The 26,875-nt window shown below is 43.0% G+C and overlaps 1 protein-coding gene across 1 annotated transcript in view; it reads left to right on the top strand.

Moving 5' to 3' along the window:
- WDR37 (WD repeat domain 37) overlaps positions 1 to 26,875 on the top strand; it is a 1,467,838-nt gene that overhangs the window by 1,148,055 nt on the left and 292,908 nt on the right. Inside the window, exon 13 of the mRNA XM_044064684.1 lies at positions 14,050 to 14,284. Coding sequence (XP_043920619.1) covers positions 14,050 to 14,284 — 235 coding nt within the window. The remainder of the gene's footprint in view (positions 1 to 14,049; positions 14,285 to 26,875) is intronic.

Here is a 26,875-nt window from a genome sequence, read left to right as displayed (position 1 = left end):
TACGAGCCACACCCAAAAAAAAAATGATGACCCAAGCTCAGGCACCTGCTTCCTTGCCTCAGTCTTAAATGCTTAAAATGGTAGAAGACTTTATAATGCTTATCAGGGGAAGCCAGGCTACCCCTTCCAAAAGAAAAAGAGATTTGTCCTCAGTAGTTTTATCTGATCAGGAGTCCGTTGACTCTCATGCATCTGAATATGAAGATGTGCAACCCCTCTCTGCTTATGAGGATTCTGATGCAGAGGAATCCATCCCTTCAGCCTCTCCTCCTGAAGACTTTTCCTTTGGGGAAACCCTGCATACCTTAAGGGAGCATTTTCAGTATGAGTGTCAGGACTACCCTCAGTCAAAAAAGAGACTCAGGGAATTCTTAGATCTTCCACAACACAGACCTCTGACCATTCCTCCTGTCCTGGATGTTGTGGAGGATGTTTTTATGGCTCCCTTCTAGTATGTAATCCATCTTGATAAAGCTTGGTATTCGAGCCAAGCGAAAGCGCTTGATTTTAATTGTTTTTTGATGTAATTCAAAGTTCTTTTTGGTTAAAAGAAGACCTGGTACTGTTTTTAAAGTTAGACATGATTAAAAGTCATTTTATGCTTCATCCTACGGACTGGTTCCTCTTACTGTGGATTTACTGCTTAGGTGCCTTCTGTTCTAACTTTGTTTGTTAATGTTTTTATGGACTCCAGTTTGACTCCCGACACCCTCCCTCCTGCTCCCAGAAAACCTGACAGGTACTACAGAGTCCCTGACTCTCACAAATTTCTTTTCAAAAATCCTACTGCTGACCCCAAGGTTATCTCTCAAGGACATAAAGGAATTAAAGCAACTTCTGCTAAGAAATCCCACCCCCTGAGCATTAGACAGATGGGGTAAAAAAGTATACACTTCTACTACTCTTGCTATTAGAGCACTAAATTGTCAGTTCCATATGCTGAAATATCAGCAACATATCATGGAACCCCTCAAACAAAAAATATCTTCTTTTCCTGCTTGTGCAGAAAGTAGAGTTACAAGAGTTAATGCATTCTGCAAGCCAAGTAACTAAGCACACCTTACAATGTGGTTTTGACACCCTAGAAGCATCTTGCAGGGCAGCAGTCATTGGTTCTATCCTTAGATGGCATGCTTGGCTTAAGGAACAACCCTTGCCAGACCATGTCAAATCCAAATTATTGGACACACCCTTGCACAAAGGCAACTTATTTGGCACCAAGACAGAGGAGGTCTTAAAAAAGATGGAAGAAAAAGCTAATCTGTGCAGACAGTCAAAGATTTCTTGCAGGTCCAGCCACCGAGGTTCAGTAGGCATTGCCCCTCCAAGCACTGGCCCTTTCCTGCCCCCTCCAGGTCAGCTCAGCCCAGACCCCGGGGAGCAGGCCCCCCAGACAACAGCCCCAAGGAATGCAGAGATCTAAGTAATGGAGTTCCTCCTCATCAAAACCAGGGAGTGCTAAGCCTCCCTCCTCATGGTAAGAACTCACAATGACTTTATACTTCCACCCCCCCTTCCCACCTGCTCTTGCCCGTAGGAGGAAAACTCTCCTTCCACGCAAACACCTGGGCCACCATTACCAGTGACCTCTGGGTCCTCAATATAGTGTCCCAGGGATACAAATTTTATTTCCACACTCTACCAACCCCAAAAGGGTTCCCAGATCTTCCCCCAAACCAGTGGGCAGAGGCCAAAAAGAAAGTCCTTTCACTGCTGTCTATGAGGGTAATAGAGCATGTTCCAGCAGAACAGATAGGCCAAGGTTTCTACTCCAGACTCTTCCTGTTACCCAGAAAAGAGGGCACATGGTGCCCCATCCTCGATCTATCCATTCTAAACACCTTTCTGGTGATACCAAAATTCAAAATGCTCACTCTCCATCTGCTTCTACCTATGCTGTCCAAGGATGCTTGGTTAGCCACCCTAGACCTAAAAGAGGCCTTACCTATACATCCCAATCAGGGAATCATGCAGGAAATGCCTACGTTTTAGGGCAGGATCACTGCACTTTCAGTTCTCTGCGCTTCCCTTTGGCTTATCCACTGCTCCCAGAGTTTTCACAAAATTTCTGGCTCACGCCATTGCTTTTTGCAGACAAAGAAATATTCAGATTTACCCATAATTGGACGACTGCCTGATTCAGGCAGACATACAGGAAAAGCTGCTAAAGCACCTGACCTTTGTAAAAGCCCTACTGACCTCCCTGGGGTATACTATCAATGAAAAGAAATCCAAACTAGTACCCACACAAAAAATTGTATTCCTGGGAGCGAGCCTGGACTTAGCATCCCAGATGGCATTCCTTACACCAGAAAAACAAACCTACCTGACAGCCTACTTCTCTAAACTAGCCACCAGGCCCCAGTTATCCACAAGGAAAATCCTGCAAGCTCTGGGGTTCATGGCTTCTTGCAGTCTACTCATTCCATACGCCAGACTGCATATGAGGAAACTACAATGGTACCTAAAAAGCCTTTGGTGTCAGCACTCCCAAGACATGGAAAATCTTATTCCCAATGATACCTTGTTTAAGGAAAGATTTTCTTTGGTGGGAAGCAGCATGCAACCACAACAAGGGACTTCCTTTCTCACAACCCCATGCTGCCCAGACCCTCACCACAGATGCATCAGACTATGCCTGGAGTGCACACCTGGATGGCAGGTACATTCAGGGCCAATGGAGCCCAAATCAAATACATCTGCACATCAACCAAATAGAGATGTTAGCTGTTCAGCACGCTGTGACAGCTTTTAGAACCGTATTCTCCCCGGGACCTCTACTGATCAAAACAGACAACACCACTGTGATGTGGTATATCAACAAGCAGAGAGGGACTCACTCGTACCCTCTGTGCAGGCTCACCATGACCCTTTGCACATGGCCTCAGTCATGCCAACTACACCTGTTAGCACAATTCCTGCCAGGCTCTCTAAACACTCTGGCAGACAACTTAAGCAGAAATCTTCTGGACCCACATGAGTGGCAGCTAGACCCAAGAACCTTCACCCTTGTAACCCTGAAATGGTGTACCCCGAAGGTCGACCTCTTTGCCTCCCACTCCAACCATCAACTCAGCAAATTCTGCACCAGGAAACCTCACAGCAAGGCCTGGAAAGTGGATGCTCTATCCTTCCAGTGGGTCAACCTCTCGGTTTATGCATTTTCCCCTCTACCGCTCATTTCAAGGGTATTGCTCAAAATAAGGGAGGAAAAATCAAGGACAATCCCGATTGCCCCAGATTGGCCATGCCAGCACTGGTACCCACTGCTGCGCAGCCTGTCACCCCTGTCACCATGGCATCTCCCTCAGATCCCAACACTCCTGACCCAGAGGAATGGAGAATTCATGCTTCCCCAATTGCAGACCCTCAATCTGGCAGCCTGGCTTATTCCCTGACCACTTCAGAAGCTGTCAGTCTAAGCAAACAAGTTCTAGATTTTATATGTGATGCCAGACACCCTAGCAATAGAAAGTCTTATGCTGACAAGTGGAAAAGGTTTTGCACCTGGATCCAGGTTAAGGGAGCCGGAACAGCGTAGCCCTCCCTACCTCTCATCCTGGACTATCTAGCTGACCTACTACACAGGGGTCTATCCTTCTCTTCTATTAAAATTCGTGCCTCTGCCATCTCTGCCCATTTCAGCACAGAGCCACCTCTTTTCTCCCACCCTCTCATCAAACAGTTTCTAAGAGGGGCTAACAACTTGAGGCCACCCAAAAGAGCACCTACCCCAACTTGGGACCTAAACTTTGTGTTGGAAAAGCTCACCCTGCCCCCCTTTGAACCAGCAGCTTCAGCAGAGTTAGTTTCTCTCTTGGAAAACAGCCTTGCTTCTGGACATCACTTCAGCTAGAAGAGTATCCGAGCTACACGCACGTATGGCTGTAGAGCCCTTCATCATTTTCCATGCTTGCAGGGTCTCCCTCAGGACTAACCCATCCTTCATGCCGGAAGTGTCCAGTGTGGCTCTCAACCAGTCCATTCATTTGCTCACCTTTTTCCCTAACCCACAAAACAAGGGGGGAAGGATTCTGCACTCTCTAGATGTGCACAGACAGCTCATATTCTAGTTAGACGGGACTAAATCATTTAGAAAGACTGATCAATTGCTAGGCAGCTTTGCTGCAGGAGCCGATGCAAGGCCATATACAAACAAACCATTTCCAAATGGATATCACACTGCATCCATTTCTGCTACGAGCAGCATGGGAAACCTCCCCCCAAGGGGGGTCAGGACACATTCTACCAGAGCAACCTCCACCTCTGCAGCTTTCCTCAGAGGGTTCCCCACCAGGGACATCGTGGAGGCTGCAACATGGACATCTATTCATACCTTCACCAAGCATTACCACCTGCCTATCTTCTCCAAATCCAGGGCAGGCTTTGCCACCGCAGTCTTGCAGGGCATACTAGCAAGCCCACAATCTTCTTGACTGCCTCCACCCTTTTCTTCACCTTTGGGAATCAACCCTAATGTGATGACTGCAACAGTGAAACACGAAGAACATAGTACAGTTGTGTACACTTACCATAAATGTTGATGTTCAAGTGTATTCACTGTTGCAGTCCTGGTTTCCCACCCTCCATCCCCCTTGTCTCTCTCACAGTTTCTCTCCATCTCTCTCTCTTTACAAGGATTTGTTGGTATTTACTTTCTACTGGTGGTGTTCTTCCACCATAACCCAGCTCCCTTTTGGGGGCTCCTGACAGGGCAGGAAAAACTGATGTAATGGTGTAGGCTGCCTTATTTTATACCACTGGTGACCTGACATCAGTCCTGGAGCGACAGCAACTGATGCAGAAATACTAAGCCTCTGGTATTTGGGCCGACTGAGGGCTACCCTGGCAGGGATAACCCAAATGTGATGACTGCAACAGTGAATATACTTGAACATCGACATTTTTGGTAAGTATTCACAACTGTACTGTCTAGGTAGCCTAGAACAGTTGTACATGTTGAGCTGCCTTGATCTGTGCTGAACTTAGTCCTGCAGTAACTAAGGCTGGACCCGATCATCCAGATGTGTTGTTATAGTAAGTCCACAACTTTTTGCATTGCAACCATGGTAGCCATTTACAAAACATTACCATATCTCACTTAATTTAACAGGAGAGTTTCATCTGTAGTGTATTTAGAAATATGTCTAGACTACACATTTTCAGTACCATCCTATACTTTCTGTATTACAGCCTCACAAAACACATTTTGTGGATTGTCCAAGTCCATGGAAGGGCATGTTTTGCTACAAGTGATTCTGTAACAGCTCCGTTTTACTGGCTGTGTTATTGTATATATTTATCGGATATACATTTGAAATATTTCCGTTCCTGCCATAACCCATTTTAAGATATAATAATAAGTGCATCTGTATTTATGGATGTTAAATAAAAATTATAAGGGATACCTTTTATTGATGCACAGTATTTGTTGTTCTAGTTGAATGAAATATTGTATTGGTAGCGCAGAAAACTTTGTTGCTTTATTTTACAGTATTACATGATGCCATGACATACAGGTCGTACATGAGTCAGTTTGTCTGTTTCAGCCTCAGGACTGGTTACCCGCAGACTCTGCCCCACTCTAAAACTCCTCCCCTATTAACACCAATGTCCACATTTCCCATTCTCTACAGATCTCTTTTGCCATGTTTGGATGAAGCAACTAGAGACACTCCCAGGCTCTTTTATATGTGTCTTAGACATTTTCATCTTTGTAAAATAATTTTCCCATTAAATTTGTTGGAATCGCATCAGGTCTTGCTTTTCTTTGTAACTTTGTAAGTAATCAGATAGTATGTTATCTGTTTAGCTGATTGTTTAGTAAATGCTTGGGTGAATAGATGATTTAGTAATTAATTACTGCTTTCTTGTCTTGGCACTTGTTTTCCACTTGAGTAGTAAGCAAGAATAAGGCCTCAAATTATAGAAAGTGATCAGATTGTGGGCTCCAGATGCCTCCCCTTGGACACATATGTGCTTTGCATTGAGTGCCAGGAAGGGGAATCATTTGCAACCTAAACATAATATTTTGATAAAATTAGGTCATATGGCATTATAAAAGTGTAAAAACAAATTGATATTAAAAAAGTTTGCTTACATTTAATGCCCCTGGGAGTAAGCATAAGAAAGAAAAAAATAGAGGAAAGAAAGCACAAAGAGTGAGTGGATTGCAAGGAGTCAGGTAGAGTTCCACTGCTATGGCCAAAGTTCCCATCGTCAAGGTGTCTCCCTTCAGGACATTTCCCCTTCAGCGTGTTAAGTTATTCAGGGACCACTGAGGCATCACAACTTTTGGTTTATTGTTCATCATCCTGATAGGGCTGGCAGCTTTTTTTTTTTGGGGAAAAAAAAATGTTTTTGCTTTGTCAGTTAAAGACCTTCTTAATTGATTTCTATGCATTTCTTGGTGTCTCTTTCAGTCCCTCTCTTTCCATTAACTGGGAGAAAATGATGAGTTCACTGGTGGAAACTTATCTTGAAACAGGTTTCCACTCTTCTGCCTCTGTTTCTAGGGCAGCAAGAGAAGGTCCCCTCCCTAAAATTTCTACCTTTCCTTCCCTGGGCCGTACTTCAATGCTGGTTGTTCATCTGGTTTCCTCATTGGTACAAATTCCATCCTTGGAATCAATACCAATGTGTTCATAGGTAGATACTAGGCTATTGGCCCTAGGGCCTATAGAAGCCTAGTCGAAAAGGTAACCCTGGCTTTCGCCACCAAAGAAAATTATTTTCCTGTGCCACTGTCAAGCAGAACCACAGAAGTGATCCCTGGGGTGAATTTCCTATTACCCATCCAATCATCAAGATTTTTCTTGAGTGCTAATGAGGAGCTCTGTTTGACATAGATAGGTAGTCTGTTCCAGAGTATGGGAAGTCTCTGGGACAGGAATCTATCCCTCCAGCATGTGCTGTTTATTGTGGTGAAAAGGTTTAGGTCCCTAGAGCATGTAGCTCAGAGGGATTGGGATTTCTTTAAGTGTAGCATGTCCAACAGTTCCGGGTTTGACATAGCTTTGTATGTTAGGCAGAGATCGCCTCTGAGTAGGCGATATGCGATGTAGTAAATCTGGAGTTTTTTGAGACGGTCTGTGTAAGGCATCTGTTTGAGGCCAGTAATCCTCTTTGTGAGGTATTTTTGCGGCCTTTCCAGTTGTTGTAGATGTTTTGTGAGGTACATACCAAAAGGAGCGTTGGACTCTATAGTGGGTCTAATGAGTGATGAGTAGAGGGGAACAATGACCTCTTTTTTTCTGGATGAGAAACCTTTTGGGATGAGGTGTGCTATGTAGAAGGATTTCCTGACCACTGTGGCGATGTGATTATCAAAGGAGAGACTACTGTCCACCTGTGTCCCAAGGTCGCTATTCACACTTTCGGTGTTAAGTAGACTACCGCCTATGTGGTAGTTCATGGGTACAGAGTTTTTACCAAAGGGGATGACAATGCACTTTTTGGCATTGAGCTTGAGACCATGGCTTTGACACCAGGCATCTGTCTCAGTGAGGCCCTTTTGTAGGATGTCCACATCGTTATCAGTTTCGATTATGGCTCCTAGTTTGCAGTCATCTGCGAACTTTGTTAGCCAAAGACCTTCTGTGTTGGCTTGTACTTCTGAGAAGTAGATACCAAACAGGAAGAGGACCCAGGACTGAACCCTGTGGTAACTCCACTTGTCACTGGTCTGAAGTCAAACTTGGAGTCTGCTTCTTTCACAGTGTGGGTTCTGTCAGTGAGCCAGTTGGCAACCCATCTTGTGACATAGGGATTTATACCTAGTTTAGTGAGTTTATCTATAATTCCAGAGTGGGGGATGGTGTTGAAAGCCTTGGCGAGATCTAGTTAGGCTGTGTGAACCACCTTACCATCATCTACTGCTCTGGTGACCGCTTCAAAGAAGTCTATCAGGTTTAGGAGACATGATCTGCCTTTTACAAACCCAAACTGGGTGGGGTCCAGAATTTGGAGATTACCAGTGTCATTGTTTATAAGTTCCATGATGATACTTTCCACAGCCTTGCAGACCAGGCTCATCAGGCTAATGGAGCGGTAGTTTCCAGGATCCGTGGTGGCTCCCCCTTTGTGGAGTGGGATAACTGTCACTGTGCGCCATTCAGTGAGCACAAAGCCTGAGATGAGGCTATGATTGAACATGGTACTTAGGTGGGGTGCCAGTTCATTCTGTAGTTCATGTAGTACGCAGCCCTGGATGTTGTCAGGTCCCATGGATGCTGTGTTCTTGGCTTTAGAGAGTGTGGTTTTTACTTGTGCAGTAGTGATTACAGGAACTTTGTATTCTTCCAGTATAGAGATGGGCCCTTTAGGGGGTGAGAGGGGGATAAAGTTAGCACTGAACTTATCTGCCAGGATGTTGGCCATATCAGTTGGTTCTGTATACTTAGTACCATTGTTCTGTAACTCAGAGCAGATCTGAGTGTTGCCATTGAGATTCTTGACATAGCTATAGAATGCTTTGTGGCTGTCTTTAGAATCAGTGGCGATTTTGTTTTCATATCTAGCTTTGGAGGATTTTAAGAGCGATCTCAGCTTTTTACTGAGGCTGACCAGGGAGTTCCTCCAATCATGGGATTTTACTCTTTTTTGCAGCAGTTTCTTTCTTCTGTTGTAGAGTTTGTTTATGGCAGGAGACCACCAGATTGGCTTCCTTTTATTTGGAGGATAGCATCTTGGTTCTATTCGGGATTGCACGATTCATGCATTAGTGTAAGTGCTTATAAAGTGCATTTGTATAGGATTCAGCAGTCGTACCTCTACTGTCCGTCTGCATGGGTGTCGTGAATTTTGCCACTTCTGTCTTAAGAAATGTGAAGTTGGCTTTGGAGACATTTTTTACGGTGGTTTCCCTAATGGAGGGTGGGGTGGGATGTGGATGTCTAGGGTGATTAGCTTGTGGTCGGATCTGACCAACGAGGAATTGACTTCTGGTGTGGAAAATGGATTGCCCATGTTGGTAATGACCATGTCTAGGATAGTGCTGCCCTTGGCGGAGGTGTGGATAAGTTAATCCAAGGTGCTGGAATATATGAATTCCAGAAAACTCTATCAGAAAATTCTATCAACTTTCTAAGTTTGTAAGAGCAATATTTAAAAAAAAGTGTCCCTATTTTTGGGCCTTTGTCCCCCACGTTATTTGTGACTTTGCCCAGATTATTTGCACTAAGAAAGTGTGATGAGACCTTGGGACACAGGTGGACAGTAGTCTCTCCTTTGATAATCACATCGCCACAGTTGTCAGGAAATCTTTCTACGTGGCACACCTCATCACAAAAGGTATCTCATCCAGGAAAAAAGAGGTCATTGTTCCCGTCTACTCTTCACTCATTAGACCCACTATAGAGTACAATGCCTCTTTTGGTATGCACCTCACAAGACATCTACAACAACTAGAAAGGCTGCAGAAATACCTCACAAAGAGGATTACCAGCCTCAAACAGACGCCCTACGCAGACCATTTAAAAAAACTCCAGCTTTACTTCATCGCATATCGCCTACTCAGAGGCGATCTCTGCCTAACATACAAAGCTATGTCAAACCCAGAGCTGTTGGACATGCTCCACTTAAAGAAATCCCAGTCCCTCTGATCTACACACTCTAGGAACCTAAACCTTGTCACCACAATAAACAGAACATGCTGGAGGGATCGATTCCTGTCCCAGAGACTTCCCATACTCCGTAACAAACTACTTATCTATATCAAACAAAGCTCCTCATTAGCACTCTTCAAGAAAAATCTTGATGATTGAATGGGAGATAGGAAATTCACCCCGGGGATCACTTCTGTGGCTCTGCTCAACAGGGGCACAGGAAAATTATATCTGATATTGTTAATCCTCGTTCATTCCTTACGCCTGGGTTATCGGTTTCGACCTCGGAACCGAGCTGGCCATCTTCCAAGCTCGTGACAGCCACAAACCCTCGAGCTAATCATTTACCCACAATTCCCCTCTCCCTGTTACCTCAGATTTCGTTTGCTGCATCGCCATTCAGTCGTGTCAAGCCACTTCTCTTGAGCTAAGTAAACTTCTTTGATAATACTTTATCATATTAAAGTTATTATCTGTTCTAAATTTGTTGAATAGTTATCTTTTACCCTATCACATCTAGAAACTCCTTTTGGTTTCTTCTAGCCCTTCTTTCTTACCTTGAGATAACTCCTCGGGAGGCCAGGAGGATATGGCAGTGGACTATGGCTACTAACAGCTTTCTTTTAGCAATGCACATTCCTGGTAGTTCCAGTGTGATAGCAGACAGATTGAGCAGGTGCATTCTGTAACCACACGAGTGGTCTCTGAATCCTCTTATAGTGGCGGAGATTTTCAATTGCTGGGGTTTCCCTTGCTGCGACCTTTTTGCATCCCCAATTAACCACAAATACAGCAATTACTTTATTCCCCCTCTGGGACAGTCACCCAGGGACACTTTAGTTCACGATTGGCCCTCGGGTCTGCTTTATGCCTTTCCCCCTCTTCCTCTCATTCCCCAGTTCCTGAAGAAAGCCTGCCGGTTAAAGAGCAAGATAATCCTCATTGCGCCATGTTGGCCTCTGCAAATTTGGTTCCCCTTCTTATGGCCTCACCTGCTAGATCAACCATGGATTCTTGATCCGACTCCGGATTTGATCTCCCATACGCAGAACCTGATTCACCCCAGCCTGAACAGCTTGAAGCTCACAGTTTGGCTTCTCCACTTCCAGTGATTGCCAGGCAGACTGATCTTTCTTCCTCAGTACGTGACATTCTTATTGCGTCTCACAAGTCTTCCACCAGAACTACTATTCTCAGCAAGTAGAAAAGGTTTACCATTTGACTGAAGGAAAAAAGAGACCCTTTTTCAGCACCAGTGCCAGTGGTACTGGAGTACCTGTCCAGTTTATTCCAGTCCGGCCTATCTGCTTCTGCCATTTGAGTTCATTTGGCTGCGGTATCTAATTTTCACAATGGTGTCCATGACTCTTCTCTTATGTCACACAAATTATGCAAGACTTTTCTAAAAGGCGTAATCATTTGAAGCCCCCTTTTAGAGAACATAGCCAGCCATGGGATCTGTCTTTAGTTCTAATCATTGACTATGGCTCCCTTTGAACCAGCTTTTTCTTGCGACCACAAGTTTCTTTCTTGGAAAGCTTTGTTCTTGGTCGCCATTACTTCTGCCAGACATATCTCTGAACTTCAAGCTCTATGCATCAAACAGCCTTACTTAATCTTTCATAAAGATAGAGTGTCATTGAGAACTAATCCTTCCTTCCTGCCAAAAGTGATCTCTGAAATGTCCATTAACCAATCCATTGAATTGCCAGTTTTCTTTCCCAATCATTTTAACAGAGGAGAGTATTGTCTACAAACCCTTGACATTCACAGGCAACTTCGTTTCTATCTGGACAGAACTAAGTCTTCTCACTAATCAGATCAGCTCTTCCTGACCTACTCTGGTCCTAGACTTGGATGTGCTGTTTCTAAGGTCACATTGGCTAAATGGTTAAAAGACTGTGTAGCATTTATTTACAAAACTCACAATATCCCTCTGACTACAGCCGTTAGGGCTCATTCCACTAGGTCGGTCGCAACTACTGCTGCCTTTTATGCTAGAGCTTCTTTACTTAACATTTGTGCAGCTGCAACTTGGGCTAGACCCCATACCTTCATCAGCCATTACAAATTAGATTTGGCCTCCAGAGGAATAGCATCCTTTGGTTCAATGGTGCTCAGGAATGGCCTTCCATGAGAGCCTCCCAGGAATAAAGGTAGCTGGGGACTCTGTCCCAGGTGTTACCATAACGTTCCATCTGTATTGTTGATCCTCGTTCAGTCATTACGACCCTCCCTCCTTCCCCCTCCTGAGGCTTATAGTGGATCTCATTATCTGGTTCTGTTAGGCTCTCTGACCAGAGGTAGCCTCTACTTCGTTTGACTTGCAAACTCAATCTGAGGTAACAGGGAGAGGGGAATTTTGGGTAAGAGTTTAGCTCGAGGGTTTGTGGCTGTCGCGAGCTTGGAAGATGGCCGGCTTGGTTCCGAGGTCGGAACTGATAACCCAGGCATAATGACTGAACGAGGATCAACAATACAGATGGAACATTATGGTAAGACAACTTTTTTTTTCTTGGGTGGTGAAAGCCAGGGTACCTTTTTGGCTAGGCTTATATAGGCCCTAGGGCCAATAGCTTAGGACCTACCTATGAACCTATAACAGGTTTTGCATTGGCATGAATTTTCTGAAGGATATGAAGTCTGAAAATCAAATGCCTGCCATTATTTTTGGACTTCAGTCATCATTGAGTTTTCAGTGATTTGCCAGAGAACTACAATTTTATGAGAAACAGACCAAAAATATGAGTCAAAAATCTGGATATTCTGCAAACATCTGGAGAGTTTAGAGGTATGGAGCAGGCTTGTCATCCATTTTATCCCAGGCTGCTAGGCCCTGAATCCATTCAGCTTATGGCATGTACTCCTTATCTGTGAATCTGAAGGTCAAGATCAGGACTTGTGTCATCTGTGAAGGTAGAGTGGCAATGAATATGCTTTTTTTGTTTTTTTATTAGCAAGACATTCGCTTAGTCCCCCTTTGTTTTTTAACCACACATTGCTTCATTTCTTTAGTTTACTTATTAGGGAGTGCTGATCTCAGATTGTTGGCCCTGTTGTGAATTTTGATGATGCTATATCTGTCTTAGAGTCTATCTAGTGTGATGGTTATGATCCCCCTCCCCCCCAGTAAGGAGAGGATTGTCACTTATTTCTTACAGAAACTTTTGAGGTATGTTTTCTATGGACTGTAAAGACAGAGATTGCTAGATTTTAGTTTGTTTCAGACTAGTTTAGAAACTGGAGTAAGTTTAATAGAGGACCACAAGAGTTTGTGTAATTTTAGCTCTTTGAAATTCCTCATTGTGGAGATTGTAAGGTTTTGCACTATGAGCTTTGTGTATAAACATTGGATTAGATGTTTCCCTTAATTACTTGGCTAATTTTTTTTATGTGAGGTTTTGATTCCAGAGCAGTTGAGAGCCTTTGCCTGTGTTGCAAGAGTGTCTGCATGCCCACTAGGGGTGTTGTCAGCTTATAGTTTGCCCCCATTTCTAGTGTAAAGTTACCTCTCTCACAGGTTATGAGTCAAGCGGCTGAATATTGACAATAAGCGTACTGCAGTAAGTAACTGTTATCAATGATATCTGTAAAGGCAAGTTTGTGTGATGCCTTCTCACTGCTCTCTGTTCTTGGTTAAAGTTGTTTGGATGATTTTTTTTTTTTCACATCTCTTAACATAGAGTGTGTGCAAGCTGTGCAGCTTTGCCATAAAAATATGGCGCTGTTTCTTTACAGGTAATGTAAGTTGTAAATTCCTTTTGAAAATTGTGAGGCTTTGTTTTCAGTGCAGAATAACTAATTGTAATTTGAAGTAAAGTAAGCTTACTAGTATTTGTACTGATAGGAGAGAGTAAAGATTAGCTGGAAAATAATTAAAATTATGGATATTAAAAGACATAAAGGAGGGAACTTGACATTTAAATTAGATCATGGGGTAGATAACTGTAGCAATAACAGGATGGGTGAGGTGAAGGAGTCCATTTACTCATACAGCATTATTTTAGCAGTTGTCTGAAAAAAAATCTTGAACTGTTGGTGTTGCAGGATATTTTCATTGCTAAGGAAAATTGTCTAGCTTTTGTCACAGTTGTCAAGCAGATAACCTTTCAAAACATCACAAGACTTCTTTGCTGCTCTAATGTAGAACTTTTAAAACATAAAATGTTTAAAAATTGTATTGCAGTATAATAAGAAAAATAAAAGATAAAAGCATTGCTGTATGTGTTAAAAATTAGTGACAGTAATTTTTGATGTCTTACTGTCTATAAAATGGTGCACTGCCCTTAAGACTGACTGTTGGTATTCTCTGTATATTAAAGTAAGTTAAGTATTACAGAACAGTGAAACAGAAAATGCACACTAGAAGTACTATGTGCCTGACTTTCATTAGGATATTAATTGCTTTTTGATGGCAGTCTTTTTGCTTTCTTTTCTGCAGCAGATGTCTGGTGAGGAAGAAGTAGATTTTTCAGATAAAGATGAAGCTGATGCTGATGGTGAAGGTCTGAGTGAATGCCCAACAATTAGAGCACCATTAACAACACTGAAGAGTCATCAAGGAGTCGTCATAGCAGCTGACTGGCTAGTTGGAGGGAAGCAAGTGGTCACAGCATCATGGGACAGGACAGCAAATCTGTATGATGTGGAAACATCTGAGCTGGTTCACTCACTCACAGGTAGTGATTTTTGCATGGACTATGTTGGCTAGTTTTAAAATTATACTCATTTATTAATAGCACATTTGTTTGTGTTCTCTACAGTTTGTGATTGATGTGACACTACGTTGTATAGCTATTGTTTATTAATCACCAAGAAACCTATACTTCTTGGTGGTCTTGCACAGTTATAATTGTCACTCGTTCATCTCTGTTGCAAATAATGAGAAGGATTGAGGTTTTATTCAGATGCTTTAATACATACAAACACATCAGCATGGATAGCAGCATCTTTAAATATGAGCAAACTATCAAACAGAGCTTACACACATACAATGTCACATCTCAACAGCTAACTACAAAATGGCAATCAGGCTTGCACATGCTCACTGTTTATACTCTAGTGCAAGCCCTTGGATAGCTTCTTAAAGGTATGTACACACTCACTGATCTACATCCTCCCTCTTAAAAAAATTGCCGTTTATATGAAACAATAGCAGAGATAGACATGCATTGCTATGTACATTGGAAACAAAATACAATGTTCATGTCCAAGTTGCCTCGTATCTGCTACAGGGTTTAGAGATTCGACTATATCTTGTAACATAACAGTTGGGACTAGATTTAGCAACAGGGACACTCTGCAGTGCACAACTCATCTCAGGAACTTCTGGATATGTCATAGGAACAGGAATGTCCTTTGGAATTTCCTCTGGAATTGGAACACCGGACAACTCACTCTGACATGGTCTTTTTCACAGGCTCTATGCTGCGGTATAGGCTTGGACACCAGTCTCAAATGTTTGATTCCGCCTAAAAGTTGCTCCTTTTGATTCCACAATGTACGATCTCAGCTCTGGAGTTTTATTCTTCATGACACCAATCCGATCATTATCTTTGGATATTTGCATCCTTGCCACTTCTCCCTCTCATAATGGATTGAGCGGTTTACTGGTTTTATTGTAGTAGGACTTCTGGGATAGGCGCTTCTTCAACAGATTGGCTTTCACTAATCTGTTGTTCTTGACACATGGAACCAACAGTTGACTACTGATCGGTAATGTAGTTCTGGTTTGACTCAGCAGAAGTCTCTGAGCACATGGACCAAGATGTTTATCATGAGGAACATTTCTGAGATTCAAGAGGTTCAAGAAAACATCAGTATTATCTCATTTAGACTTCTCAAGTAACTGTTTTGCATTTTGCACTGCGCATTCTGCCAAACCATTTAACTGCGGGTACTCTGGACCACTTGTGACATGTGTAAAGTCCCATTCTTCAGCAAGTGAATTCCATGAACAGCAAAATGACACTTCATCTTAGTGAGAGCGTCCTCATATACCACAGTCCTAGAAACACCTTGAGCAGCCCATGCCTGCAAAGTCCTATCAGTGCTAATCGCTCCCTAACTGAACAGAACTGAAACAAGGCAGCAACCTGAAAAACCCAAAAAAGCCCTTACCATAGTCCTAGAAACTCCTTGAGCAGCCTGTGCCTGCAAAGTCCTATCAGCGCTAATCGCTCCCTAACTGAATGGAACTGAAACAAGGCAGCAACCTCAAAAAACCAAGAAAGCCCTTACCACAGTCCTAGAAACTCATTGAGCAGCCCGTGCCTGCAAAGTCCGATCAGCACTAATCACTTCCTAATTGAACTGAACTGAAACAAGGCAGCAACCTGAAAAACCCAGGAAAGCCCTGTATGTTTAAGCACCCATAATCAATTCCTGAACTCCTAATTCTGTAATTATATCAGCGGCTCTCTTAAATTTGCCTAACAAGCTCTGTTATTTTACTTAACAAACTCTCTATCCTGTTAAACTAAAGGAGCTAGCAACTAGTAACACTTGTTACCTCTTGCTACACTTAGGACGCCAACTGTTGGCACTACTGAAGTTACGGATGAACTTAGGGTCTCCCTCTTAGCACAAGTAACAGCAGCAGGAGTACAAAACACTTGCTTTTGTCCCTGTACACTAGGCCATCTACACATTGACTTTTTAACCAAAGACACTCAAGAATGAGCTCTATATTTCTACCTTAATTGCCTTACCTGCAAACTGTCTCTCAGATTGTTTTCTGAGTACTGGGTTGCAGCCCCATTTTCCATTCACTCTCTAATTGGCCATTCCTCAGCATACTCATCTTAATTGGCTAATATTGTCTTCCTACCCCTCCCATGTCCAGTAGTGGCTTGCCAGAGCTTTTATCAACTCCTGGTGCCATCTTTGTATTGCCTAAACAGCTGCACACACCCTGTAAAGAGAACGTCCTCATAGTAAGGAAATTCAAAAAATTATACTTGCTGAGCTTGTGTTTTTTGTCTGACAAGTTATTTACTTTTACGTTGATTTTGCTTTCTAATTGCATTAATATGTATATTTGCTGAGCTAGTGTTTTTCTGACTTATCAGTTACTTGTTACATTGTTGTTGCTTTCTACTTGCATTAGTATTTACTCTGGAGACTCACGTTTATTGTGAAAGAACAGTTACTTCAGTTACAGCATATGTTTAGACCATGCTATTTATGAGCAGATGATAATTGCAAAGAACATGTATCTTATATTCTATTTCACTATACGAGTTATTCTTACTTCCTATACCAGTTGTACGTAAATATTGTGAGTAGGCAAACTATGCCTAATTGCACTACAGGCTTAAACGCCAAATGAACGCATGATTGGCCTTTGTTTAATCACTATGAGATTACTGCAATGTCCGTAAGACCCAAGCTAATCTAACTTTGCCAGGACGTAAATGTTTGTAAGAGAAATCATTTTAACTGCTACACCTAGCAATTGTAGGACAAACTAAGTACGAGTTCTCTTACATTTCAAGTAGTCAACAAAAGGATAAACTAAGTGCGGGTTCTTGTACAGTTCAAGTACGCACTGCTTTAGAAGTTATGGACCACAATGCTAGTCTCCTAGCAAATTACCCACGTGTTTAGTAATTGACTGCACTGTGATAGCCCTGTTGTGGCATTTTTACTTTTACACATAACTGTAGTTGAATATTTTCTTAAGTAAAAGCTCAGGAAAATTATGTAATGAACTAGCCGAGCTGTAGTTTACGTGTTTGGCACGCCCAGTAATTGTCTGCACTGTTATAGCCCAGTTGTGGTGTTCTCATTTTCACACAGAACAGAACTTGGTCATTTACTTATTTACAGCTCATGATATTCACGGTAGTGAACTGACCATGCTGTAATCACCAAGCCTGTGAGTCTAAAACTCTATAATTAGATAACTTAAGAGCTTACCACTGTGAGGTCGGCTAATTGCGTTATACTTAAATTCTGAAAGGCCTAGTTCTCAGAGGTTGAAAATGACCACTGGGCTAGACTCCTGGTGAAGAACCACGTGGACTGGCGTACATAGGAATTGATTTCACAACTATAGTGCCATTCTAATTCAAACATACCATACTTTATCTGCTCTAGTTTTAACTTATGAATGCTTAGTTTTTATTGAAGTTGTTTAATTTAAATTAGTTCTTTAGTAATGCTCAGTTGATTCAACTACTGATACAGCCTGTCTGCTACTTTAACTCAAGGATCTCCATTCATGTTAATGATCTGCGCTCATTGAACTGTTGAAAGCTTTGTCAGAGTAGCTAACTTCACTATGTTTGTAACAACTTTTAGGTGGAAATGTATAACTTAAATTGTACTGCATTGTGAATCACTGGGTTAAGAATGGAATATTTCCTGTAAGATATGTTTTGTTGACTATAACACTTACAGGCCTCTGTCACTATTTGTAGGAGTACTTGCTTCCCTCATCTCTTTCTAAATATTTATTCTTGTCTCTATATATTTTTTCTTAGTACCACAGTCCTAGAAAATCCTTGAGCAGCCCATGCCTGCAAAGTCCTATCAGCGCTAATCGCTCCCTAACTGAACGGAACTAAAACAAGGCAGCAACCTGAAAAACCCAGGAAAGCCCTGTATGTTTAAGCACCCATAATCAATTCCTGAATTCCTAATTCTGTAATGATATCAGCGGTTCTGCTAAATTTACCTAACAGGCTCTGTTATTTTATTTAAACTCTCTGTTCTGTTAAACTAAAGGAGCTAGCAACTAGTAACACTGATGTTCTTCGTGTTTCACTGTTGCAGTCATTACATTTGGGTTATCTGCTTGCAGATAGCCCTCATCCGGCCTGATTATCAAAGTCTTGGGTCCTGCGTCACTTGCTGTCTCTTCTTCTTGACGTTAGGTAGTCAGGGGTATAAAGCATGCAGCCGATGCCATTACATCAGTATTTCTTGCCGTGTGGTGCCCGAAGCAGAAGCAGTTGGCAAGTGCCGGTCGGACGACTCCTGAAATTTTCATTTTCGTGTTTCAGAACCGAAGTCTTCAAAAAAGCTAAGTACCCCGTTGGGGATCCTTTTTCTTGCTCCAAACCGATGTCAGTAAAAGTTAGCAATTGTATTACTTGTGGAAAGCAAATACCTCATAAAGATTTTCATTCGTACTGCATTCCTTGCTTAGGCCCAGACTGCGATGTCCTTCGCTGTCGGTTTTGTGCCTTATTCAATCCTCATACTATTCGTCGTCAGTTCATTTTCGCATCTAACTATTTCGGTACTCGGTTTAATTATCCAGAAATGGCTTCGGTAAGCCATCCGACTACCGACATTCCAAAAAAAACAGAAAGATAAAGAGAGACAGACCGCATAGGTCCAAAACTGCCGATGACGCTTCCGTTAAGCTAGTCACCAGTTCGCCAGTACTCAGTGAGGTGCCTTTGCAGCCCCTGATAACCACTACTTCAGATTCGCAGGCCTCTACTGAGACCCATTCGGAGTCTGGTATGCCGTGAGATGCTTCTTCGACTATGGAACGTGCGGATGTCTCTACCTTGGATGAGTCCGGAGCCGCTGTGCAGGCACCGGCTTCTGAAGGTGTATTCAGGCCTACTGACTTACATATCAAATCAACACCATCTTCTTCTTCAAGGGCTAAAACTTGATCCACGCCTAAAAAACCGATGTCCAAACTGCATGGTCAGACCCATATGCCTAAAAAGCAAATGATAAGAATGGCTGAAGACCTTATTGCTCTAATTAGGGGAAGCCACCCTTCTCCCTCTAAGAGACCTAGAACGGATTTTCCTTCTGATTCTTCTGATCAGGATTCTGACATTTCTGTTTCTTCTGATGACCAGGATTTGCCCTTATCTACCTATGAGGATTCTGATGCAGAGGACTCCATTCCCTCTGCTTCCCCTCCAGAAGATTTCTCTTTTGGTGAAACTTTGCACAGTCTTAGGGAGCATTTCCACTGGGAAAGCCAGGATTACTCTGACTCCAAAAATAGGCTTAGGGAATTCTTACTCCTGCCTCAACACAGGCCTTTGGCTGTCCCCCCTGTACTGGACATTGTAGATGATGCCTTCTTGGAATCTAGCCTGGCCCCAGACACCTTACCTCCGGCTCCCAAAAACCTGACAGGTATTACAGAGTACCTGATTTTCACAAGTTCCTCTTTAAGAATCCTACTGCGAACCCAGAGACCATGTCACAGGGACCCAAAGGCATTAAGGCTACTACTGCCAAAAACCCTACCCCCTCTGATAAAGATTCTAGGGCCCTGGACAGATGGGGTAAGAAGGTATACACTTCTGCTACTTTGGCCATTAGGGCCTTAAACTGCCAGTTTCGTATGTTAAAGTTGTTGTTATTTGTCTTTTCGGCTTTTCCCGGTTAGGGGTCGCCACAGCGGAACTCCGGTCCGCTAATGACGCTAATGATTGGCAGTAGATTTTTATGGTGCTGAGTTGCCAGCTGACACCCAACCTTCAGTGAAGGCACGCCAATTTACGCATGTCTTTCGGAGGCCACTTGACCGGTGGGAGGACATGCAGACTCCACACAGAAGGCACTCCAGCCAGCAGTATATTATTGGATTGCTTAAACAGAAATTGATGTTGATTCCTGACTGTGCTGAAAATAAAGAATTACAGGATTTAATGCATTCTGCTGAACAAGTTGGTAAACATACTTGTGGTTTTGACTCCTTAGAGGCATCTTGTAGGGCTGCTGTTACTCGGTCTGTTCTTAGAAGGCATGCTTGGCTTAAGGAGCAAACACTGCCAGATCATGTTAAAACCGAATTACTGGATGCTGCCTTAAACCAAGACAGACTGTTTAACAACAAAGCAGAAGAAGTTCTTAAAAAGATGGAGGAAAAAGCTAAATCTATGCAAACTGTTAATGATTTCCTGCAAGTACAGCCTCCCAGATTTAGTAGGCATTGGCCTTCTAAGAATTGGTCCTTTCCTGTCTCTTCCAGGCCTTCTCAGTCCAAACCCAGAAACAGCAGACCACCTGGGCCTCAGTCTCAAGGTACTCACAGGCCTAAGCAGTGGGGGGCTCCCACTTCCAAAGCTGGAAGCAGTAAGACACCCCCCTATGGTAAACTGTCACAATGACTTAACCTTAAACCTTCCAAACCCTGCTCAACTGACCGCACCTTTAGGGGGGAAAGATTGCCCTGCATGCAAAAAACTGGGAACTCATTACCCAAGACAAATGGGTTTTAAATATAGTTTCCCAAGGATACAGATTCCACTTCCATACCTTACCAGCCCCAAAAGGTTGGCCGGACCTACCCCCAAATCAGTGGGCAGAGGCTCAACAGCAGGTTCTCTCTCTTCTAAGTATCAGGCCTATCCAACCTGTCCCAGCAGAAGCATGGGGACAAGGTTTTTACTTCAGACTTTTCCTGGTACCCAGAAAAGACGACAACTGGCGTCCTATCCTGTGCCTATCTATCCTAAACACCTTTTTGGTAATTCCAAAATTCAAAATACCAACTCTTCATCAGCTGCTTCCCATGCTAGGCAAAAATGCCTGGTTGGCAACATTGGATTTAAAGGAAGCTTACCTGCACATCCCAATAAGGGATTCCTGCAGAAAATACGTACGCCTGAGAGCAGGCTACATGCACTATCAGTTCTCTGCACTGCCCTTTGGCTTATCTGCTGCACCCAGGGTATTCACAAAATGCCTAGCTCCAGTTATTGCATTCTGCAGGCAAAGAAATATTCAAATATACCCATACCTGGACGATTGTCTAATTCAGGCAGAGAGCCGGGACATACTATTAAATCATCTGGCATTTGTAAAGAAACTGCTAACCTCACTGGGGTACACCATAAACGAAAAGAAATCTCAACTAGTACCCTGTCAACAAATTGTATTCCTAGGAGCAAGCTTTAACACAACTTCCCAGATGGCCTATCTCACACCAGAGAAACAAGTTTATCTGACAGTCTACTTCAAATTACTGGCCACAAAGACCCAGCTAACTGCAAGGAAAATACTGCAAGCTCTGGGGTTCATGGCCTCTTGCATCCTACAAATTCTATATGCAAGACTGCATATGAGGAAACTACAGTGGTATCTAAAAAGCCTATGGTGTCAACATTCTCAGGACCTGGAATCAGTGATTCCTGTCATCCCTTGTATAAAGACAGAATTCCTTTGGTGGGCAGAGGCCTGCTACTTCAACAAGGGACTTCAATTCACTCTACCCCTTGCCGCCCAAACCCTAACAACAGATGCATCAGACTATACATGGGGGGCTCACTTGGCAGGGTAGTGCATTCAAGGCAAATGGAAGCTGAGTCAAATGCACCTGCATATCAATCAAAAAGAAATGTTAGCTGTACAGAATGCTCTGACAGCCTTCAAGGACCACATCCTTCCAGGACAATTATTGGTAAAAACAGACAGCACCACTGTTATGTGGTGCATAAACAGGCAGGGGGGAACCCACTCATACCACCTCTGCAGACTAGCCATGGCTCTGTGGAACACAGCCTTAAGCTACCAAGTGCACCTACAGGCTCAATTCCTGCCAGGCAAACTAAACTCACTGGCAGACGACCTAAGCAGAAATCTCATGGACCTACATGAGTGGAAACTGGAACCAAAGATATTCAATATGTTGAGAAACAAATGGAGGAGCCCATAGATAGACCTGTTTGCCTCCCCTCAGAACTACCAATTGGACAAACTCTGCACAAGGACTCCCCACAGACAAGCTTGGAAAGTGGATGCTCTGTCCTTCACCTGGGAAAACTTCTGTTTATGTCTTTCCTTCTCTGCCTCTCCTCTCTAAAGTTCTACTAAAGATCAAGCAGGACAAACCAAGGACAATACCCATTGCACCAGACTGGCCATGCCAACACTGGGTACCCCCCCCTTGTGCAGTGTGTCACTGCTGGAACCATGGCACCTGCCTCAGACCCCTTCTCTGCTGTCCCAGAAGGAGAGCCAGATTCTGCACCCCCAGCTTCAAACCCTGAACCTTGCAGCTTGGCTAATTACATGAGCTCTCCATTACCATCCCTCAGTAAGTAAGTGCTGGATGTCATTCTGTAGTCAAGGAGGCCTAGTACTAGAAAATCCTATGCTGAAAGGTGGAAAAGATTCTGTTCCTGGAGCTACACTCAGGGGATGGGCACAACAGAGCCCAGTTTACCACATATTCTTCAATACTTAACAGAGATGCTTCACAAGGCCCTTTCATTCTCTTCTATTAAAATTCATGCCTCTGCTTTTTCAGCACATTATAATACAGAGCCACCCCTCTTCTCTCACCTCCTGCTAAAACAATTCCTCAGAGGGGTCAAAAATGTAAGACCACCCAGGAGAGCCCCTACTCCAGCCTGGGACCTTAACTTGGTTTTGGAAAAGCTCACTCTACCTCCCTTTGAGCCAGCTGCAACTGCAGAGTTGAAATTCCTTTCTTGGAAAACAGCCTTCCTTCTAGCCATCACTTCAGCAAGAAGAGTGACTGAATTACAGGCCCTCATGGTAGTGGAGCCCTTCATCATCTTCCATGCAGACAGGGTATCCCTGAGAACCAATCTGTCCTTTATGCCCAAGGTGGTATCCAGTGTGGCCCTTAATCAGTCCATTCACTTGCCAACCTTCTTTTCTAATCCACAGAACAAAGGAGAATGAATACTGCACTCTTTGGACGTGCACAGACAACTTAGATTTTATTTGGACAAGACTAAGCCTCTCAGAAAAACTGAACAGCTGCTAGTTGCCTTTGCTGCAGAGGCTGAGGGGAAGGCTATTTCAAAGCAAACCATTTCTAAATGGGTAGGCCATTGCATTCATTTCTGCTATAAGCACCATGGAAAACCTACCCCACAGGGGATAAGATCACATTCCTCCAGGGCTGCATCTACTTCAACAGCCTTTCTCAGAGGTGTTCCTACCAGGGACATCCTAGAAGCTGCTACCTGGAGTTCTGTTCATACCTTCACCAAGCATTACCACTTGCCTATTTTCTCTAAATGCAGAGCTGGTTTTGCCACTGCAGTCTTGCAGGGCCTAATATTTGGTCCCAATGCTCTCTAATTGCCTCCTCCCTTCCTTAGCTTTGGAAATCTACCCAGATGTAATGACTGCAACAGTGAAACACGAATAACATAGTACAGTTGTGTACACATACCATAATTGTAGATGTTCCAGTGTATTCACTGTTGCAGACTTGGTTACCCACCCTCCAGCAACCCTGACTTCTATTTGCTATACCTCTCATCTTGTTTAATGTATTTAAGCTTTCTGGTGTATTTGCTTATAGTTGGAGGTGTAACCTTGTATACAATTGCTTCCCATTATGGGGGCACCTGACATCTGAGGCAAGAAAAACTGATGTAATGGTGTCGGCTGCATGCTTTAAACCCCTGACTACCTGACGTCATGGAAGAAGAGACAGCAACCGACGCAGGACCCAAGACTTTGATAATCAGGCCGACTGAGGGCTACCTGCAAGCAGATAACCCAAATGTAATAACTGCAACAGTGAATTCACTCGACCATCTACATTTCTGGTAAGTGTACACAACTGTACTTTACCTCTTGCTACACTTAAGGACACTAGCTGTTGGCACTACTGAAGTTATGGGTGAACTTAGGGTTTCCCTCTTAGCACTAGTAACAGCAGCAGAAGTACAATACACTTGCTTTTGTCCGTCTACACTGGACCATCTACAATTTGACTTTTTAACCAGAGACACTCAAGAATGTGCTCTATATTTCTACCTTAATTTCCTTACCTGCAAATTCTGTTACTTATTGATTTTTTGAGTACTGTGTTGCAGCCCACTCCATTCAGCCCTCGCTTCACTTGGGCTGCACTCCCCTACCCCCTTTCCCACCCACCCCTGCTTTCCCCAAACTTATACTCTTTAACCCAACCCTCACCCAATCAGCTTAACTATCCCTCAGAACCTCTACCCAATCATACCCTCTATACTGTCTGACTCTCCTACCTCATATCATTCCATCTGTATCTCCTCCCTCTACTCCAACCTTTCCTTCTAGCCCCACCTCCCCGTGTTAAATATACAACTATCCTTCAAAATCACCTTTTGCTCTAAGATATCATTCTCTAGAATAAGAAAGAACAAACTGCCCTTCTTAACAACCAAGATCCCAAAATGAGGAGACAAATCCAACCTTCAATTCCAACCAAATACTTGCTAGACCAGCCACCCTCCATACCTAAATGCCACTCCCTCTTTCTACTGGCCTTGCTAACCTTAATAAGTATTGCTACTACCTTCACATCTCTTCACTCAGTCCCTACCAACCCCTCCACTTTCCACTCCACCTTAAATATACACGCTAACACCTTTAAACCAATCAACTTTCTCATAGCTAGCTCCATTTCTAATGTTTCTACTTTTACCCAAGCCAAACTGACAAAACCTCACTGCCCTAACTCAGAAAGTGTCAACCTAAAATGTGATAGAAACTTAAGCAAATTCCTAAAAAACCTAGTTGAAACCATATCCATATTATCCCTGTGTGGGGACATACACCCAAACCCAGGGCTCACCAGCAATTTCCAAACATCACCACCTGACCCTTCTGACCAAACTAATACCTACCTGAAATCAAACATTCCCCCTGCAGACAAATCAGACTTAGTAATACTAAATATGAATATCAAAAGCATAAACAATACAATCCATGAACTCCATGCCAACATACCTCACTACACTCCAGATATTCCTCTGCTCACAGAAACCTGGTTAAAATCACAAAAGGACAGATGGTGCTCAGGTAAAACCAACAAGGTAGAAATCATGAGCAGTTTGTTCAATCCACACACTAACGCTTTTTGTAATACAAAATGTTTTCGTCTTCAACTTCATCAGATAATGAAAAACCTGGTTAAAACCCAGCACAGATAGCAAAGAAATCCTACCCCCAGGCTACAACATTATACGCTCAGACAGGCTACATAAAAAGATGGTGGTGTAGCCCTACTCTACAAAAAACACCTCTCTATAGAAACCCTTCCTGAGATACCATTTCAAGTTAACAATACCGAAATATTCCATGCCAAACTAAAAATCAACTCCCCCAAACAAATCCATATTATAGGACTGTACATGCCACCAGGAGACAATACCTCATCATTGGAAAACTTACTACTCTGGTGTAGCAATAACCTTCCTCAAGAAACACTTATTGTAGGGGATGTTAACATAGACTGAGCAGAGTGTAACTCTCTTCAGCCCAAATATCATATAAACCTTCATGGGTTCACACAACTGATCCAGGTACCAAGTAGAATTAACAAAAATTCAGATAGACAATCCATCTTGGACTGGATGTTAACAAACCCGCACTCTACCCCCTCTCAGGCTGTCTACCTGAAAGCCTCAGTGATCATACACCAACTTACCTAATTCGAAAGAAAACATTGCTAACCAAGCAACCCATTCTGCTACAAATAAGAAATAAGAGTCAACTGAACCCCAATAAACATCTAAACACTCTGAAGCATTGCAACTGGCCACCCCTACCCCTGCGGATGCAATAAAGCATTTCAGCACCACTTTTCTCTCCATTCTTGATGCTCTAGTACCAACCAGGACTATACGTGTTAAGTCTAACTATGCCCCTTGGTTAAGAAAAGAAATGCTAAATCTTCTCAGGCTAAGGGACAAGGCATGTTCTTCCTGGAAAACAAATAAATCCCAACTCACATTGCAGTCTTACCTTGAACTAAGGAATAAAGCAAAAAAACAAACAAAAGAAGATAAAATTAACTACTACACCGATATACAGGACAAATATCACAAAAACCCACAAAAATTCTGGTCCTCGATAAATAACATCCTTAACCCAGGCAAAATAGGAACCCCTCCCCCCACTACCAATAATAATAATAATGCAGAAAATATACCCACTCAGTTTAACAAATATTTCACAGAAACCATCCTGGAACTAGCAAAAAAATAAACCCCATCAACAAACATTTCCCCACTCCCCTCACCTACTATCACTTCTACCTTATCACTCCAACCAGTTCCCACAGATACCATTAAAACGCTCCTGAAAAAACTAAAGCCAACAACACTCGCAGCTGACAATCTACCCACAGAATACTTAAATTTAACAGCAGATGTCATTGCATACCCTATATCCAGATTGATCAACAGATCAATAGCTGAACAACAGGTCCTTCCCATTTGGAAAACAGCCTATATCATTCCCCTCCACAGAGGCGGCCCATCTAAAGAATTAAACAACTACCGATCAATAGCAATGCTATCCCCACTTTCTAA

The sequence above is a fragment of the Protopterus annectens genome, chromosome 3.part0, assembly GCF_019279795.1.
Source record: "Protopterus annectens isolate FY-2018-M chromosome 3.part0, PAN1.0, whole genome shotgun sequence".
Taxonomy (NCBI): domain Eukaryota; kingdom Metazoa; phylum Chordata; order Ceratodontiformes; family Protopteridae; genus Protopterus; species Protopterus annectens.
The sequence above is the reverse complement of the archived record's forward strand: the minus strand, read 5'-3'. Positions and strand labels throughout refer to the sequence as shown.